The sequence below is a fragment of the Sander lucioperca genome, chromosome 22 (genome assembly GCF_008315115.2).
Source record: "Sander lucioperca isolate FBNREF2018 chromosome 22, SLUC_FBN_1.2, whole genome shotgun sequence".
In the NCBI taxonomy this organism is placed as follows: domain Eukaryota; kingdom Metazoa; phylum Chordata; class Actinopteri; order Perciformes; family Percidae; genus Sander; species Sander lucioperca.
The window spans coordinates 15009755-15029804 of NC_050194.1; the positions used below are offsets into that span (position 1 = coordinate 15009755).

The following is a 20050-nucleotide window of genomic DNA, read 5'->3' on the forward strand; positions in this document are numbered from 1 at the left end:
TGTCTTTTAAGACATAAGTTTTACAATTGACCTTTTAATGTCTTTCTCAAGGCATTTCAGGAACAAGGCTAGCTGCTGCCATGTGGTTTAAGTTCAATGTAAAGCTGGCAAACGTGTGTGTGTGTGTGTGTGTGTGTGTGTGTGTGTGTGTGTGTGTGTGTGTGTGTGTGTGTAAGGTACATTCATTCATGTGTGTGTGTGTCCTAACCTTTTCAGAGGAGCATGTTTGAAGTGCACATGACCTCTTTTCAGATGTTAAGACATAACCTGATGTGTGTGTGTGCATCAGTGTTGTGTGGACCCTGTGATGTCAGGAGGCTTTTTCTTCACCCTGTGCATCAACACCACTTCAGCCTTGTGTGTGCATGTGTGTCTAAATTGGAGAATGGAGTAGAGAGAGAGAGAGAGAGAGAGAGAGAGAGAGAGAGAGAGAGAGAGAGAGAGAGAGAGAGAGAGAGAGAGAGGGGACAGCAAAGGAAATAAAGAGAAAAGTAAAAAGGAAAGGGCAACCACTGGGATCAACTATAGACGTGCGACCCAAAACCGCTGTGGATAAGGGACCATGTGGGAAAACAGTAGAGAGGAAGAGAAAAGAGTGGAGCCATGGACCACAGGGGAATAGTGACAACCTTTTCTTCTCAGAATCAAACAGATACAGAATCTCTGACCAAAGTCCCTGCTTCACTTGTCATCAAATGCAATGCTCCTCTATTTATTAGCGGATGAACATCTAGTATGAAACTGTTGATTTATACTATTGTTGGAACACACACTTTACATAAGAGACAATACAACTGAATGCAGAATATTCAGCATTTTCTACAGTACAACACCCACCTTTCAGCACTGCGTGGCTGTTGGGGCCCTGGGGCAAAGGGTAGGGCAGAGCGGAGCGGGCACCGAGAGCTGCTGTGGCCTCTAGTAGGGCTCCAGTCAGCAGGGAACACACCGACGTCCTCTGGCCACAAGCAAAAAACCTAGAACAAGTGGAAACGAGGAAGGAAAAAAACAGTTAAGTTTGCCTGATATTCTAACCTGAACATTGGCATGCCCAGTGATGCAGCCAATTGTCTGTTCACTTGTTAGCATCTACAACTAGCATAAAGCCTAGCATCTATAATATGCAACATAACAGCTTAACTTTTGCAGTGTTACAAATGTGTAACCGGAAGATCTCTGTGACGTATGCATGCATACATATACAGAATGTTAAGTCATTGTAGATGCCAGTTGCAGGCTACAACTCAAGCTTTCTTCAAATGTCAATTAATTAACTGGTCCATAAAGTGTCACAAAATAATTACATATACCAATCACAATTTCTCCTAAAGCCCAAGGAGATGCCATCAAATTGCTCGTTTTCGTTAAAAGGCAAAGATGTTCGGTCTATTATCCTTGTTGCAAAGAGTGCATTTCTTTAGTGTCATTTTTAACCCTAGAGTCAGTCTGTTTTCCACCTACTTGTTTTATAAAACCAGCACACATTACAGCTACCCTGGAAATCCAGAGTTCTCGCGACAGCACAATTTGAATTTGCTCAGCGAGTCACTCTGACATTCAGCGATGATGCTCATTAACTATGCCCTTGTAGCCGAGCTGCACCAATCACATTGGTGTATCTGATATAGGCAGGCCACAGGCGAGCTAAACAGATGACGACAGTGCTGCGACGTCAAAGTCATTAGTAAACATTGCAAGATGGCTACGAATGAACACCAGTTGTTTGAAACGGCTTTGGCCGCTACAATGAACGAGTTAGACTTGGCTTTTTACCTAAAAGAGGAACAGAAGACGGTGCTCGAATCATTCCTTTGCAAGAAGGACGTTTTTGCTGTTTTGCCGACCGAATGCAGCAAGAGTTTAATCTACCACTTGGCTCAGCTGGTAGCTAAGCGTATGGGGCTTAGCGAATACGTCACCCTGTGTATTGTTGTGATTGGTCATAGTGTTATCCAATTGCGTGCAGTGAAATTTTCAAATGCATACTTGGTGCCAGCGCCCCTTAATCTTTCGGATTTGGGTCTGGATTTCCAGGCTACATTACAGCTGCTATAAATTACAATATCTTTCTTTTCTTTTTTTTTTCACCTTCAAGTTACTGTTAATTAGCTACCTTTACTTCATTAAAAAAAATGTACAGCATCTCCAGGACTCCAGATTTTTATTGGTTATAAGAAAAACTATATCAGACAAAAAAAATGGATACAAACCTAGGTGGATGAAAAGGAGGACAACGGCAGAGGATCAGGTCTGGTCTGGCTGGGCTGGCGCTGTTGGTGTGCGATAGCCAACGAGACTCCCTGAGACACACACATCCAGGGTAAGACAGCAGGAGCTTTTTGGCGGGATAAATCAGGTTGCGTTCCTCTCTGTCCTGCACATAGTTGTTAACCTGTTGAGGAAGTCATTGACAAATGTGTCACTGACTTAAGAAAGTTACATTTATATAAATAAAGGTTCCATTTTCATAAAGCGTCCACAGGTACAGTGATGCACAGTTAATTCAGTATAGTGGTAAGGCCGATCCCGCTTTATCAACCTTGAAGTATGCAATACCCGGAATAACTCAGATTAAAGAGTGATACAAAAGCTTTCTGGCAAAAATCACCTCAACCGGTGCTGTTTTTCACCTTTCAGACTGTTACACAACGTTTGAATCAGAGGTCATTGTCATCAGCTCCTCTCTCCGGCCATTATCGGAAGCAATTTCCTCTCCGCAGAAAAGAAATCTAAGCGTGAAAAGGAAGAATTAATAAAGAGAAATACCACTGAGGCACATAACAGATAGAAAGAAAGGTGGGAAAGGGACACGTCGGTATATAGAGCAAGGAGAATAATGGGGAGATGGAGAAAAGGAAGGTGGGAGGCAAGAGAGAAAGAAGAGACGTCACTGAAGATTTTTAACCGAGCGAACATTTTGACCTTAAAGAAAAGCCTCCTCCTCCTTCAGTTCACACTCTTCTCGGAACAAAATCCATCCGACAAATAAGGAAACACTTATCCAAACCAATTGGCTTGTACTTTGTCCTTATGTGACCCAGCAGATGAGCTCTTTGGGCACAAATTTCAGAGAAAAGCCATTACGGCAACATTTTGTGGCACTGTAAGTGGGCGCTAATGCCTTCAGCGGGGGTGGATATTACAAAATTGGGACAAGATTGATACTGGTGACAGAGTGGGGGGATGAATGCAATACAGGTTTAATGAGAAAATACGGCGCGGGTGTAATTGTCAATACGCCCTGCTTCATAATAATGCCAGGAAGGAGGTAGGTGAAGGACATCACGCCCCAAGGTTTATGGTGTTAATTCTCAGAGTTTAGTACATGTGAATCTGTGTTCAGTTGGCCCACTACTTGTCTCAGTGGGATTTATTTCCTGCATTGGGTGTAGGCCTAACTGTTGTCAGATCTGGGCCATCCCGGGGGAAAGGAGACATACCAGCCTGCACGTTTAAAGAGTGAGAGAGCCAGCGTGAAGGAGAAGGAGAGAGAGGGTAAGACACAAAGAAATACACAAACACGCGAGCACGCACGCACATAGCACGCATGTACATTAACAGTGTATTTTGCCACATTTAATACATAGCAAAACAGCAGCATGCCTCTGTTCTTTACTCAGTTAATTAGCTGGATTTTCTGTTTTCCTGTCACTAATAAACAAATAAAACCCAAAGAATTCATTTGTAGAGAAGTTTCAATGCCATTTCACATTGCTTGAATATTTCAGTACTATGTATCGAAGCAACAGAAATATCATTGGATTGGTAAGTAGCTGCAAACGGCCCTAAACAACAACTAATATGGACTTTGTCTCTGCTTATGTGTCCTGCTTATGAATTTTGGCAGTTAAACACCTTATTAAGGCGACTAGAGATGACCACTGTCTAAATCAAGGATCAATAGAGCCAACAGATTTTTTTTTAAAGATAATTATACTGCAGTTGACATTTTGCGCTGGATCAAGACTCTTAATACAAGATTTTTTAAATATGACTTTGTGACAATGAATGAATGACAAGTGAGTGTTTCCCTTTGGCTTGTTGTCAACAACTAGCATGAAAGCTTTTGAGAAACAAGGAAACCTAACTTAGTAGCTCTTTCACGCAGAAACACACAACCCACTTAGTGTATTTGATGTAAACCTCTGTGCTACGTTAGTGAATTTACAGATAAAACTACTAAAAAAGTGATTGCTAAAAGGAACGAGTTGTGTTACATGTTATATACATATATACAGTAAAAATCAATTTCTTCTGATGTGATACATTTTCTTTCTTAACATGAAAACATTTTTAAAAGATATACTCCCCAATAACTGTAAGTGCCATTTCTACTCTAACACACAGCCCAAGAGTCTGAAAGAGGTGACTAATGGAACTCAAAAAGCTGTTTGTGTTTGTGTGTATATGAGTGTGTAAGAGAGCCCGACTTTAAATGACACTGCGGGGAATGTGGTGTTGCTTTTGACAGACACAAAGCAGCTGTCTTCACACACACACACACAAACAGACAAACTCATCTTGAAACTACACACACATGGACATACAGCCCGACTTTCCTTCAAAATCACAAAAACACAGTAGTATGTGTATATGCACACACAAAGAATCATGGTCAAAAATATCTGCACCTACCAAAGAGTGGAGATTTGTCTTCTGTAAGAAAGGGGGTTAGCCCCACTCTCACACGTTCAGGCATAAATGTAAAAAAAATCTTCAGCTTCTCAGGTTTCACAGACGTCTGAATGAAAACTGAATGAGTGAGTGAGTGAGTGAGTGAGTGAGTGAGTGAGTGAGTGAGTGAGTGAGTGAGTGAGTGAGTGAGTGAGTGAGTGAGTGAGTGAGTGAAGCAGTGGGGGAGTGAGCAATAAGCTGGTTTTAACATCCATTAAGGGAAAATACTTTAATAAATCAACCAAAGTGTCCATTTTCCCTAATGTTTTTTTAATCTCAGTATAAAAAATTGTCACTCTAATGTAGGCAGGCAGGAAGAAAGACAATAAGTACTCTTTTTTTTTAATGTGGCCACAGTCACATCAGGCGTGGAGGTAATAATTAGACTTCAGCTCAATTACATAACTACAGGTCATCCAATACCAATATATCCATCGTGTTCTTCTTTCTAGTAAGTTACAGTACTACTGATCTTGCCATTTAGCCAGTTAGCAGAACCATAGCTATATGAGTATAAGTCAACTGCCAGTAATACAGCTCTGTATCTCATGTTACACTGTGTGTACAGAAAATGCTAATGGCTTAAGCTCAGTGAAGGTAACTTATAATTGCTAGAGGCAGCTGCACTGAGTGAGCTCCACTTACAATAAGTTACAGTAACTTCAAAAACATGTACAGACCATCAAAATCTGTTTTTGCTCATCGCTGTTACAGTGCTGCATAGAAATTTGCATTTGTAATGAAGAGCACATATTGCAAATAGTCAGAATTTTATCTGTAAAATAAATAAATGTATTTGTTCATTTTCAATTAAAACAAAATGTTTTGGTTCTGCAGGCTAATGTTGTTTCATAACAGTTTGTGTAAACTATGAAAACTGCGCTAAACATATTTGTCTTACTTTCTCTATAATTCTACCTTTCAATTTAACAGAAAGTTTCCTGTTCAGCCTTTTTGGCTAGTGTAAAATCTAGTGTGGTCAGATGATGTGTCCTATTTTGAGGCATGCTGCCATCTCAAGAGTTCAGAGAGTTTATCTTCCTCAAAGATGGGGATCAAACCTGTGGTGCTTGAATCAAAGTACATTCATAAATTAAAAGAATAATTATAATATTACAACATACAAGCTATGACTTTCTTATTCTTGACATTCTATTCTATGAATGAGTTTGCAATAAAGTCCAATTAGTGCTCCATTGGGTAATTTCTCTGCCTGGCAACAGCCATTCTGGGAAAGGATTAGCAAGGGCACTGTGGGGCACCACACAGATCTACTGAACTTTGTGCTGGAATGCACACACGTACATACACATGCTAAAATCCAGACATGCAAACACACTCTGACTCATGCCTGTGCCATTATGTATTTCATACCAGACACATACAGTATGTATCAGCATGCAGCATACTGGAGAGGCCGAAGCTCTCACTGAAATCCAACCACCCACACCTTGACCTCTTTACTTTGATGTCCCAGGCCCACCACACACACACACTGACATACTCCCACACTGACACCATCTCTTAGTCACATACACACCACACTTCTCTTCAATTACTCTGAATATTGTCCAGTACTGCAAGGCAGAGATCCCCTGATACAATGTACCTCAGCAGCTGTGAAATTCTGCAATGATGTGTGTGTGTGTGTGTGTGTGTGTGTGTGTGTGTGTGCGTGTGCGGTACATTCTCCATCCTACAATTGTCATGCATGTATACAAAAACACACACAACATACATACAAAGACACAAACCTTGATCTGGTAATGATATGATGCAATTAAACACACACGAGTACTCACGTGGGATTAGACATATCATTGCACTGGTGCCCTGCCACCCACCACATACTCTCCCACGAAGCTGACATTCAAGAAATAGAAATACATCGTTTGGACTTAATTCTACTTTTAGAAGCTTCTTGGAGGGTCGAGGTTAGCTGAGGTCAGCGGGGGGTTAGTGTTAAAAGAACTCTGTTATTCTGGTCTGTGGACTCAGAGCTGAGGTCAGTGGGAGAGACGTCAGCCGTAACCCTTTCCTTTACTGAGCAATTAGCGGTTATTTTGGTTTTTAAAAAATTTATATTTACAATACTAGGATTAGACTCAAGGGTTTTGGCTAGGGCTGCACAATATATTGTTTTTTTATCGTCACCGCGATATCAACTGGCGCAATAACCATATCGTGAAAGGCTGCGACATATCGCGAAAGACACTTAAAGATTTAGTTTGTGTTAGCTTTTCCTGCTTCCAATGTTAGCTACATGATTGCTGGATAAAAGCCAGGCACTATATAATATTAAGTTGCTGCGAGCTGTAGCCTACATTCACTTCTAAACAGAGGCAGAACATAACGTAATCTCGGAGATTATTCCTTCATAGCGCTGTGCAATGCGAGAAAATCTCAGAGCTGAACCGGGCAGACACAGCAGTTTTCATCAGATTCACCCTGGGTCGGGTTAATTAAGTCTACTGCTAACTTACAACACTAATAACATTACCGTCGCCAAAATACCCCCGCGAATCAAATCTCTCTCTCTCTCTCTCTCTCTCTCACAAACGGTCCGGTTCTGGTGGTTGATGAACGCAGATAGGTTCTGATTAGCTCTCATAATGGGCCAGGTGGGTAGTGCACTGCCATGAGTCCATGAGGCTAATGTCTGAATACTCCACATTTTCATTGTGATACTTTGTGATTACATTCTGAATCTGCAACGTTCTCTGTCAGGTAAATATAGAAGTACAATGTCTTCCTCTGATGTAGACGTAGCCTACACTGTAAGTCAGTAGTAGGCTATACAGTGGAGTTGCATATTAAGTGGTTTGGGGTCCTTCTACAAGTAATTTTGGGGTACAATTTGGTTTTGAAGAATTCTACAAGCAGCAATACTACAGGCCAAGCAATCGCCCGTTCCAAACAGACACATTTTCAACGGGCACCGTACTAGTTAAACTAAAATCACATTAACTTTGATGCAACTGTGCACATGAAGGAGAGTTCTGAACAGCATAAAAAAGCTGCAGGATGTGGCATAATTTCTTAATTTTCTCATCAAATGAAATGTACTCTTAACAGTAAAGAGCAGCATCCAAAGATTTAAAGTTGTATTTTTTTAGAGCAAGGCTACTTGGAGGTGAGGTATGCTCTTTCAGCAACATGAACTCAATAAAACTCAGCTGAATCTCTCCACTGCTTCATTCTTGAAGAACTGTAAATCACTGAACGATTAAGGTCTGAGAAAGCCCCATATTCCTAAAATCCTTCATACCATTTGGACTGTGTGTTTGCTTTAAGGCAGCGAAAATGGAGCCGACAAAGCGGTCTGAGGGAAAAGAAGAAAATGTGCACCCTGCCCACCCAACATGACAAGAGCGTTTAAATCCACTGCACCTAGTCTATTTGAAAACTCGGTGAGGAGCCAGGTATGTTCAGCAGCCCTGGAATCTCAGCACCCAGACTCTCTAACCCCACCCATCCTCTCTGCACCGTCTTGTTCTGCTCTGACCGTTTCTGCCATTTCTGTCTCCACAAGGTAATGTTTTTTTTTTCGCGCAGCCCAAGCCTGGACTGTCTCACCGGCGCTGACTGAGTGCTGTGCTCATTTGTGTGTACAAGCTCATAGGCAAAACAAGTTGTTTGTATGTATGTGTACATTGATAGAGAGTTTATATGTATACATACTGTATGTGTTTTGTGTACTCGTACAGGCTATGTATATACATATGTATTTACAGTATGCTATTGTGTGTATGTATGCGCTTTTGAAGACATAAAGTTCTATCTGAGTGTATGTTAATTTATTGTAAGTGTGTGTAGGTGGTCCATGCACTTGAGACAGTGTTGCTTAGACTAGAGGAGCCTAATGTCTGAGTATCTGCTTTGAATAAGACAGAAGAGTGCATACTATGGGCTCAAATACACACAGACACACTTGAACAAATCTCCCTTATTAAAACACAGTAAGAAGATCATAATCCGACTGAAATTTAAGTTATTGAATGAGAAATGAAGCAGATGAGAAAATTAGCGAGGTTTGGCAGCAATGCATTCACACAAACAATCAAGCGCCTACAGCACAATAAGCAAACCTCTTATTCTTGCGTGATCTAATTTGTAATGCATTGTTTGTCTTGGTGGGAGTTTAAGCGTTGTCAACTACATTAAAAAAAAGATGGAAGTGGAGACACGATAGGTGTATGCAGTACATCAACACGCAAAGCGAGTACTGGACTGACGGCTAAATCCACTCAAATGGACTCGGAAGAAATTCTGAATGAAGGAAAAGAAGACAAACAAGAGAGAAATGATCTTCATACTTCAACTGAAGAGAAATGTACACAATGTAAAAACTGAACAATAAAATGCTGTTGGTTATTACACAAAAGGCAGCAGAGTTTGTTGTTTTACAGAGTAAGCCTTGAGAGAAAACCCCTCTTGTTTGAATCGCATCTTAGATCAGGTCCTCTGTGGCTCAGTGGGTGGATTATGATGCTGACATTTCTAGGGGTTAGACTCATGCAATAAGGCACTGTAAATGTAATGTGGGTGTTGTAAGTGTGTGGGCGTTTGGGAACCCCCAAAAGTTTTTAGGAAAGGCTTTTCCCTGGGATTCCCAATAACTGGAAGACTGACATTTGCTTTGGCCGTTACATGAAAAAAGTGAGCTAAATTAATTCAAATAGGAAAAAGCATTTAAGTAAATGAGTAAAGTAAGAAAATAAAAAGAAATGATTGATTATTAAAAAGAGGATATCTTAAAGGGTATACATTCTTTTTTAAATAAACATTTTAAAAAAAATTCATTTGAATTATTGATTTTAGCTCATAATACCACTTATGACTTGCTAGCCCCAAGGTTTAGGCCCTTTTTCCCCTATGTTTTTCAAAATAAATCCTTGAATTACTGCTAAAATTAAGAGGAAGATAAAGGGAACAAGAGGGAAGGAGGGGGAAGAGGAAGAGAATCAATGATAAAACGGAAGAAAAACAAATTATAAAAGAGATGGACAAGGTTTGAGAAAGGTTGTCAAAACAGGATGACAGGTTCAACAGAGAGCAGGAGAATAATTAAGAAGAGAGCAAAAGATGGAGTGGTGGAGGAGGTGAAAAATAAAAGGATGAGGGAGAGGAGGAGAAAGCATATGAAAAAGAGAACAGCGCAGCAGGAAAGACAAAAAGGATGTGAAGAGAGAAAACCACAGGGAGCGCAGCAGAGGAAATGGAGAGGGAGGCCAAGGGTGACTTGAATCATAATCCGCTGTTGAATTTCATAAGGAGCCGTTTCACCAAAGATCCAAGAGCTGGGCCCACCTCCCGAGCACTGCCTCACACCTTTTACCAGCTTAGGACATATTTGTGTGTACTTTATTTGTGTGTGTGTGTGTGTCACACAGAAGTCGAGAGTAGTGGGAAAACTGCATGCAATCTAGAATCTCAAGTGCATATGTTAACAAACAGCAACATACTGCACACTGTTTTAACTGAGATAAGCAGCATAACAAAGATGAAAACAAGAAAACAAATATACAGATTATCAGCCGGTGGCTGCATTTGCTGATCATCGAGCCAGTGAGGGAAAGCAGCTGAGAAATTGCAACAGAAAAAACACATACAGGAAAGGACTAACTAATCTAATTTGTACAGAGTGAATAGAAAGTAGAAAGGGAATGACAAGTTGTGCTTAGGCACACTTATGAAATGCCAGGTCACCATTTCAGCAGATAATGTTACTGTGTGCTTTGTAGAACACTTGAGAAGATTAGATATTAATATTAGATAGAGCTTAGGTGTCATCATTGCTTTTTATTACTGTTGTATTATTATAACAAAAAGAGTCACATTGGGTTATTCCTGATGAGCTTAAGTGAGGTTAAAGAGAGCGTCTGTCTTTATTCAGCGTTTGTTTTATGTTCATAGTTTTGGTAATCAGTTAGCATGTTGCTCACTAGCTGCACCACAGCAATTTAGGAAAGGAGAACAATAAACAGATTTAGATAAGTAACGCAATGTGAGTCTTGTATTGGTGTTATTAGAGTCAAACTTTAGGTACACTAAAAGAATTCGGTTACAATCATCCACTTAATGGCCGACCTACAGCTGGTTCACAATTCATCATAAACTAAATGTGAAGAGTGCAGCAGAAAGGCAACATTTAGAGCGTCCCATAAGAGCTATTTAAGAAGACTGTTGGTCTTCTTGCAGCTATTGCATATAGGATGTGCAGCCCAGCCAACACAATGGAAAAATTAGGGAGAATAGGAGGTCATCTCAAGCAGTCTGGCTGAGGCACTAATGACTTTATTTGTGGTTATAAGAACGAAAAAGCGTTGAGGTACTGACTGGTAGAATCCTTGTCTCTGAAATCTCAGCAATGTAGCTGGTGAGTAATATGATATTATAACGGATAGGATATAACACAAAATAACATTTCAGCTCTAAGAGGGAAAGGCAAGTTTCAGAAGGAGAAAGAAACATAATGGAGAAGCCATCAGAGTACGTATAACAGAAAAGAAATATGACAGAGGAGTTGGAGAGAGAGACTAGGAGAGAGAAAAAAGGAGTCATCTTAAGGGCCAAAACAACCTGGAACCCATTACCCAGAGCACCCAGTGGGACCCTTCCACACCACCACTCCCCCACTTACAGTTCTCATGATGTCATACTACAGCGAGCCGCTACACACTCCAACATAACGACACACAGTCCTGGTCAGACAGCCGGAGATAAGCCTGATGAATGTTTTTCAGTTCTTAACGTTCTAGACAAAAAATAATCCTGGTTCTACATGCAGACAAATGCAGTCGATAAGATTTAAAAGTAGTTGTTGCGTGAATGTTTTTGCTTGAATGTTCTGGGGATTTACAATTCAAAAGATGGCATTAGTTACTATTGTACTAACTTATACTGTATTATGTTATATTACATGTTAATGCTACTAATCTTAAAGTTTGCCAATCTTTAGTGACTGCTGTGTTAAACATCTCACCTACTCCATGGCTTTACCTCGATCTACCTTCTCCAAGTAATGCTGCATTTTCAAAATCACGCACATTTAATATCCTCCGTTTAATTATGACACGACGAAACCCCAGATCTTGGTCTAAAAGGCCTTTGTGCACAACTTAGTTTGCGGTTTTATATGTCCATACACATTTTCTAAAGTTATCCTTTAGCAGATAAGTTCATACGTATTTTGACAGCACTACACGATCGAGTGCTTTCCCTGTGTCAAACTTTGAACAACACATTCGGCTTAACAAACTCAAATCCTGTTGCTGTAACACTGATCAGACTAAAAATGTAAACCTTAAAATGTAGTTCCTTACAGCCACAAAACACAATGAATGAAAACACTCTCCTCAGTCAAAGTACAGCAACAACTTGTAGTAAACAGTTTACTTACTGTAGCACAGAAAAATGCTGATATATTGAAGAGAAAGGAAGAAAAACCACCAAGCTCCAATCCGTCTTAGTCTGTGTACGATTATTAAAGTGAAAGAGGAGGCTTGAGAGAAAGAGAGCACAAAAGAGAGAGAGTGAGAGACGGAGGAAGAGAGGGAGTGAGAGAGATCTCTACATCAGTTGAGAAGGAGATAAGGAGAGGAGAGATAAAGAAAAAGAGACAGAGAGGGGAAGATGGAAAGATGGAAAGGAAAGAGACAGGAGAGAGAGAGAGAGAGAGAGAGAGAGAGAGAGAGAGAGAGAGAGAGAGAGCGAGAGAAAGAGAGAGAGAGACAAGAGTAAGGGGAAAAGATAGAGACTCAGAGGGTACCCCCATATTAGGTTATGAGGCAACTGGCCCATCACAACCCAGCAGTAAAAAGGGAGATTTTATCAGTGAGTACACGATAAACACAAAGACAGAGGAGACACTAGAGTTTAGATTCTCAGCCCAAGCCCGAGCCCGACCCGAGCCTGACCGGACCTCGGGTCGGGCTCGGGCCGTTATTTTCCGCCACATCCTCGGGCCGGGCCGGGCCCGGGCCGGACCGGACCGCGCCTGGGCCGGACCCTTGATCAAGCAATTGTTTTTATTTTTTTTTTATCCATTACCTTATTATCCTATTTGGGTGGGGAGATAGCTATGCCATAATCAGAAATATTATAAATATATAGGCTATATAAAAGTAACAAATGTGTACAAAAGTTAGGCTGCAGTTACAAAATGCAGCACGTGTCATGCGCGGAGTCTCCTCCTCTCGCACGCATCACACCGGGAGCTTGAAGATGTAAAGAAAAAAAGAAAAACAGGAGAATTAACTTTGAGCAAGTGTGGAGGAAAGTCGGAGGTATGGAAGCAGTTTAAACAAGTCGTGGGCAGTGACAACAATATGTTGTTCATCATTGTTTCTTTTTTTTTTTACGTTTCTTCACTCGGATCCACTTGCGATCCGTTCCATTCTAAACAAACAGCGCAGTTTACATGCTTAGTCCTTGTATTATTCTAAACAGATTTCTGCAGTTCAAACAACTCTGAATTGTAGTTGAGAACGTCAGTTATAACGGCCCACGTATTAAAAAATTGTCGGGTTTAAATCGGGCTCGGGCTCATAATTACAGTTAATGTTTCGGGCCGGGCCGGGCTCGGACACAACGTGCTCGGGCTCGGGTAGGTTCGGGCTTGATTTTTTGGGCCGATCTAAGCTCTAGGAGACACTGGTATACAATATTTCAATCAATCCTCCTCTACGAGCCTGTTCAATGTGTAAACATTGTCTGACAAAACTCTAAGGCCTCTGTGTTTTGATCAGGAGCTATTAAACTGAACTGAAAATCGGCCATTGAAGCCCCTTATTCAAAGCCAACATCAGTCACCTAATCCAAATGTCCACCAAAGACAATCAATTATGAAAGTGTTAACTCAATAAAAAGTAAGAAACAGCTCAAAGCAATGTTTATATCAAGAAATAGTGCTCTATTAATTTTAGTAATATGACGAGGTAACTTGTGCTTCCTGGTTGAAATCAGGAATGGTGCATACCCTTTCCCCCAGTTATAATTAAACTGTTACTGTTGCCTACTACAGTACTTTATACTAAGTATTTAGGAAGAAAATAATACTGCGTCAATACAAACAGTACTATGCAAAGTAAATGCAAGATTGACTAATAAAAGTACCACCTCGTACATTTTGAGTAAACTATTGTGTGTCTTTTTGCTTGGAGCAGGATGATAAATTACAACATTTGAGATGATGTGTTGTTATTTGCCAAGTGAATATGGATTGCACCAAATGTTTCCAAACCAGATTATTACCACATTATCATTGAGCCCAAATTGCCTTTAAAATGTCATAATGGCTAAACAAGCCATGTTCCAGGTGGCTTTATTGGACAGATGACGCTGTGGGCCGTCAAACCAATAGAGACTGAGGTAGGGCCACTTGATCCTTGTTATTAGCTTTGCTCTGGTGAGCGTTTCTATGCCAACCTCCAATTAAAGACCAGTGTTTGCAGCTTTTCTGTTTAAGCCAGCTCGCTCAATGGTAGCGCCAAGCACTTGCCGTTTATTGCAACAAACTCTCTATTATCCATATTATACACGCTCTCTGTTGACACGTCGGACACTGGTCACTGTTCAAACAATTTACGAAGTACTAAGAATCGCCTCACTAGTATAGAATGGGTAATAGTCAAAACCACTAGTTATGATGTAATACATCTTCACAGTAAGAAACTGAATTTGTCATTTTTTTTTGTTGAAATCAAAGGCCTTGGTAATTTCTTCTGTAACCTAGCACATTGACACACACATAATCACAACAGTCACAGGTCTTAATGAATACAGTATGTACTATTGAATCTGCCTAATCAAGTGAAAGAATTAATCAGTTTCATGCCCAGTTGACATCAAAGTGGTCTTTAGAACAAAGCAAACAGCTGGCCTTCCCTGTTTGCTTTGCATTTCTTTGATCACTAGCTAATGAGACCGGCCTCCTGAGCCAGTAATGAGAGGTCAGACTCATGTATTATACTACACTTACTACATTAATTGCCTTAAAAATGGCACAAAATTCCCAGATCAATATTAATTAGGACAATAATACAGTGTGATGTGGTGTTGTCTTGTTGTGTGACTGTGCACACTATTCAACCACTGAACATAGACACCAGCCTGCTATCTCTATCTTTATCTTAACACCTTGGAGTGGCTTATGACAAAGCAGAGCTTATACTAGAGCACAGTATTTGTAAGGATAATTCATAAAAACAGCACATGCCCTGTTTTATATCAAAAAGTGTGCTGCCCTCTGGTGGATATGCACACAAGCATTGACCACTGAATCTGTCAGGTAAAATAAAGGCTTAAATGAAGCATCACCAACATGTATCTCATTTTATTTCTCAAACAAAAGTTGATTAAGGTAAGCATATAAATAACTAAATTATTATTTAAATGATCAATTACAAAAGTGCCAAGTCTGAGGATTCACGGTTTTCTTTATCTTGTCAAAAATGATCAGCAGTTTAACGTTTAATGAAAATAATCGTAACTTGCAGCAATCAATTAAGGTCTTGATTATTGTTTAAATTAATTTACTAGTCCTTTAGTATTCAAGATATCCCAAACATTATACATTTATAATCACATAAAATTCATAAAATCCTTAGATTTGAGAAGCCAATGACTCTTTAGAATCATTAATCAACTAACTGGTTAATTGACTAATTGCTTTAGCAATTTGCTGCAATAAAACAAAGATCATAAGGACAACTAGTCAGACATACAGTATGACAAGAGTGCTGTTGGAGCTGAAACTTCTCTCTTACACACGCACACGCGCGCGCACACACACACACACACACACACACACACACACACACACACACACACACACACACACACACACACACACACACACACATCAATAAGCAACAAGTAGTACAGTTTGTATGCATGGAATTTCTGATTTTGCATTAAACCATAAATCATGATTCAGGCTTCTGCAGTCATAGGTGTTCACATACCAGAAATATTTAGCAACCAAGTTCATCTGCAGCATAAAATATTCTCTTCTCCACCAGATGGAACCAAAGGCTGACTTTTAATATGTTACTGCTTGTACCCATTTAAAGCCCTCTCATTTTATCATAGCTCTATTTATTAACATTTTATACATCATGAAAGGGAAGGTAGAAAAAGTAAATGGAAAGTATCTTTAAAGTCATGCTTATCAATTTAGATAAAGGCCTAAGGAGTACATGCACAGTGTTGTTTTTATTCTTAGTTGATAGAGATTCAGTGTCCTGTTCAACGACAGTCAGCAGGCCAGATGATGGTCAGCAAGGTCGAAGAATAATCTTAAAACTTGTTATTCTAAACTACTGAGGCTTTTTGGCTGAGCCCACCGTATTTAACTTGATTTAACATCATATTAAAAGATACTTTCGTAATACGATTGTCAGACACCCTACTTTGACATTGTATTGGGTGATGCATTTTCATGCTGCTCCACAAAAGCAGAAAATGCAATTAAAACGATTCCTGTATCGCATCCTGTAAGCTTAAGGTTGTAATTTGAGCTATATCCACTCTGGATGACCACTCAAATGAAGTCAAAGTGTTAGGAAGGGGAGGTGACAGACTATTTCTATATCCATTGTGTTATTCTTTGAGTGCAACAATAATAGTATGACCCACATTTGTTTCATGCTCTCATTTAATCTGTTTTTGGGAATTGTTGGTCCATTTCCATCCAAATGCTCTTTTCTCAAATCAAACCTGCAAATCTTCCAATACTAAAATGTGATTGCATCACTGGAGGAGTGCAGAAACCGTGTGACACATGTAGCAGCCATGTCGTCATGGTGCTGTGAGCAGAGATGCCATGTCACATGAGGGTGATGAAACTGGGAGAGGTCAAAAGAACAGAAAGTTAGTCACCATGACAGGAAGTTCAAGTGTGTGTGCTTGCTTACATTTCTCATAACATGTGGTCAAAGTTTATGTTATTTATTTGGATGAAATTCCACATAATAATGCATTTTCAAGGTTATCACCCAAAAAGTGACTTATACAGGCTATGTAACATTGATTAGGAGTGTGTATATAAGCATTCACCAACAGGGTCAAAATTCTCCACTGTTTGTGTTTGTGTGTTGGGTCCTAACCCATAGTTTAACAACCTCGGCTCTGGATCTCTATTGGGACACTTCCCAGTTTCTGGAGCAGCACATTTTCCCACAATATCACAGAGATGCGAGAGGCCTGAGCCACACACACAGACACACACACACACACACACACACACACACACACACACATACACATACACATACACATACACACATTTTAACTCCATGAAGCGAAAACACACCCACATGCAGTTTTGACACCCTTCTGTCACCCCACAAAACAAACAGATGGAATGTATTCCACATGCGCTCCTGTGCAGCGGACTCAAGCAAACTTACAAACAGCGATGGAGCTCAGAATGAAGTCTCGCTATGTTTAAAAAGCAGAAAGGTCACATTGTTCAAGATACTGTCATTGTGAAAAACACATCTCCTTACAAAAGGTATGCTAGATATTTACTGTCCTACCCGTTAAGCAAACATCTGATTAAACAGTGGGTCTCAATGCACGCACGCATGCACACGCACACACACACACACACACACACTAATCTCAGGCTAAGCCGCAACACCCAGCTGGGTGAGAGAGTGGCCTGCTCGGCACATTCCTTTGTAGTGGCACAACACACAGAGAGAGACCGTAAGAGTGATACTTACAAGGTTAAATAAGTGTGACATACATGGAGGGTGTTTGTGTGTGTGTGTGTGTGTGTGTGTGTGTGTGTGTGTGTGTGTGTGTGTGTGTACATGGTTGGGGTTAATATGATTATAATTCAGAACTAAAACTGCTGATTGATTCTAAATCAATTCATTTCCCTTACTGATATTTTAAAGTAGTTCATTATTTCAGTAACACTTTACTTGAAGGTATCTACATAAGAGTGACATGACACGATCATGAATACATGACACTGTCATGACAGAGTCATGACACATGAACCCTAACTCTAACTCTAACTCTAACCAGAACTTGTCATGACAAAAACCGAATGACACTTACTAAAAGAAGCGTTACGTCATAAACGTTTATGACTTGTTTATAAAGTTTATTACACGTTCATGACAGTGTCAGGTCACTCTTATGTAGATACCTTCAAGTAAAGTGTAACCATAATTTCTTTAAGAATATGTATTTCTTTGTTGTTTTGTATTGCAGGAGTTAGATATATTTGTTTTTTAGCTAATTGACTACCTGAATGTTGTGTGAATCATAGCCGCCCTCAAGAGGGACACTCTCCTATAACAAACAATAAAGATTCCAACTTGTGTGTTAGTGTGGGGCTTGTAATGATTCAATCTTCAAACCGATCTGGCGACCGCTCAGACGGCCAATTATGTTCAATATGTTCAACATGTGTTGTGCAGTATGGCGAGTCACTAAATAAATCTCCAACAAACATTTTCAGTAGTAAATAAGAGCTGTACTTTACTGTGGTACATTCTGTAATACAACAATGATGCAATTGAAAGTTGCTTAATTGCTTCATAATGTTGACAGTAGGATAAATACAAAAAGATAATACATGCCTTGCTGATTACACACAAAAGACAATTGCAGGTGTCATGCACTAGACTGGCAAGCTGCAATGTTGCTCAACTCCAGTTCACCTTGCAAAAATGTACGTGCCATGCTTAGCCAATTTTCACAGCCCAGCTTCATTTCAATGGTTTTTATTTTTTTCAAACTGTTTTCCTTGTGGTGTGTGTGCGCTTTAACAACTGAAAGAGATGAGAAACAACTCATTAGTATGTAATTAAGTGCAATGTGTGGGTCTCTCATAATCCTACATTTAAAAAAAAAAAAAAAACTGTGTTCCCAAGCTTACAGGGATTTCAGCTGCTTGAAGTGATTTGTTACTTTCCAATATCTCAAACTGTGATTGTAATTGTAATTTTATTCACTTCGACCTAGCCCTTACCAGTGGTTCAACACTGTCTGCACATCAATTACCATCTCACATTGTAGGGCAGTGACTCTCAGATCCATTCAATAGTTGTAACATAGAAAAGGAGTTTGTTGTGCAAGCATACAGTATGTGTTTTAATGGCGTGTAAATATAAATTTAAAGAAAACGGTTGACGCGGTGATGCTGTGTTGACCCTAACAAAGAAATAAGCCAGTCTATTAACTGACGCAATAACCTGGAAAGCCAATCAATGCAATGTTACCTCATGACAACATAGCATGAAATGGATGTCTTAAAACCGGATATTCGTTGGACATTTTATCTTAAAACGTTACCTTTGAAACAAGCGGTAATTGGTAACCAAGATGTGGGTGTGTTTGCAAAAGTTATTACCTGTCTTTTAAAATAGTGACCCATTTTAAATGCATGATATTAAACTAGCAAAGGGCTGGAGGGAAAATCTAATTCAACAGTGCAAACAAGAATGAGTTTAACAACAACTCCCATATGTCACAGGCTGTATCTTATTGTTTGGGACAGCCAAGTTAATGTTTGCTGAACAGAACTAAGCTAGCCCTGAAGCTAGACACCATCAATGAGCAGTGTAGCCCTGCAAGTCATACTGACATAAGCCATATGGATGATTATCAATATTGATTTAGGAGATTTTAAAGTCATGTTTTCCTTCTTCATTCATATAGGGAGCAATCGTCACAGACTGGGTTTAGGACTAAATTAAATTATGTCTTTGACTACGGAGAAAGGCAGAAAATGTACTTACTTTGGTATTTCAGCAGCCGATATTCCCCTTTAATCAACTGCAACTACTGACTAAAGATTCACTCTGAGATTTTACTTTTAATGTATAAACAACATTTACCACACCAACTTCTTCAATAGACTATGAATGCTGAGGACTATCTTTGCTACTAATCTAATATTTGTTCAAACTGAAAAAAGAAAGAGGAATAGAGATATTGTGTGTGTGTATGTGTGGGCTGATATTATCACTAACAGCACAGCAACCACATGGGAGACTGGATAAGCAACAATGCTGTGTGCGTGTGCGTGCGTGCGTGCGTGCGTGCATGCGTGCGCGCGTGTCATCCCTCTCCCTCTATCAATCCACCCAGACAGGACATTATGTATACAGTCAGGACTGTTGTACTAGTGAATCAAACCTAACTGACACTATTTTTGGTGATCTGTGGTTTAAAATTGAGCTCCACCCACAAAAAACCTTACAAGAGACATACAAGAAGTCATAGTCATGAAAAGTAATGGCATGACATCCGCTGGGCCAGATAATAAATTATGTGATTAATAGCCAATCTGATGGTCCTATCTCAGTGGAATTTTTCAAATATGTAGGTTAAAGGCAGCATGCAACAAAAT

General features: G+C 39.8%; 1 protein-coding gene across 10 annotated transcripts in view; it reads right to left on the minus strand.

Annotated features, from left to right (window-relative positions):
* plce1 (phospholipase C, epsilon 1) overlaps positions 1-20050 on the minus strand; it is an 86546-nt gene that overhangs the window by 45877 nt on the left and 20619 nt on the right. For all 10 annotated transcript variants that reach the window (XM_031315513.2, XM_031315512.2, XM_031315511.2 and 7 more), the window contains 2 exons: positions 2211-2392; positions 838-977 (listed from right to left, as the gene is read on the minus strand). In XM_031315513.2, the coding sequence (XP_031171373.1) occupies positions 838-977; positions 2211-2392 (322 nt within the window). The remainder of the gene's footprint in view (positions 1-837; positions 978-2210; positions 2393-20050) is intronic.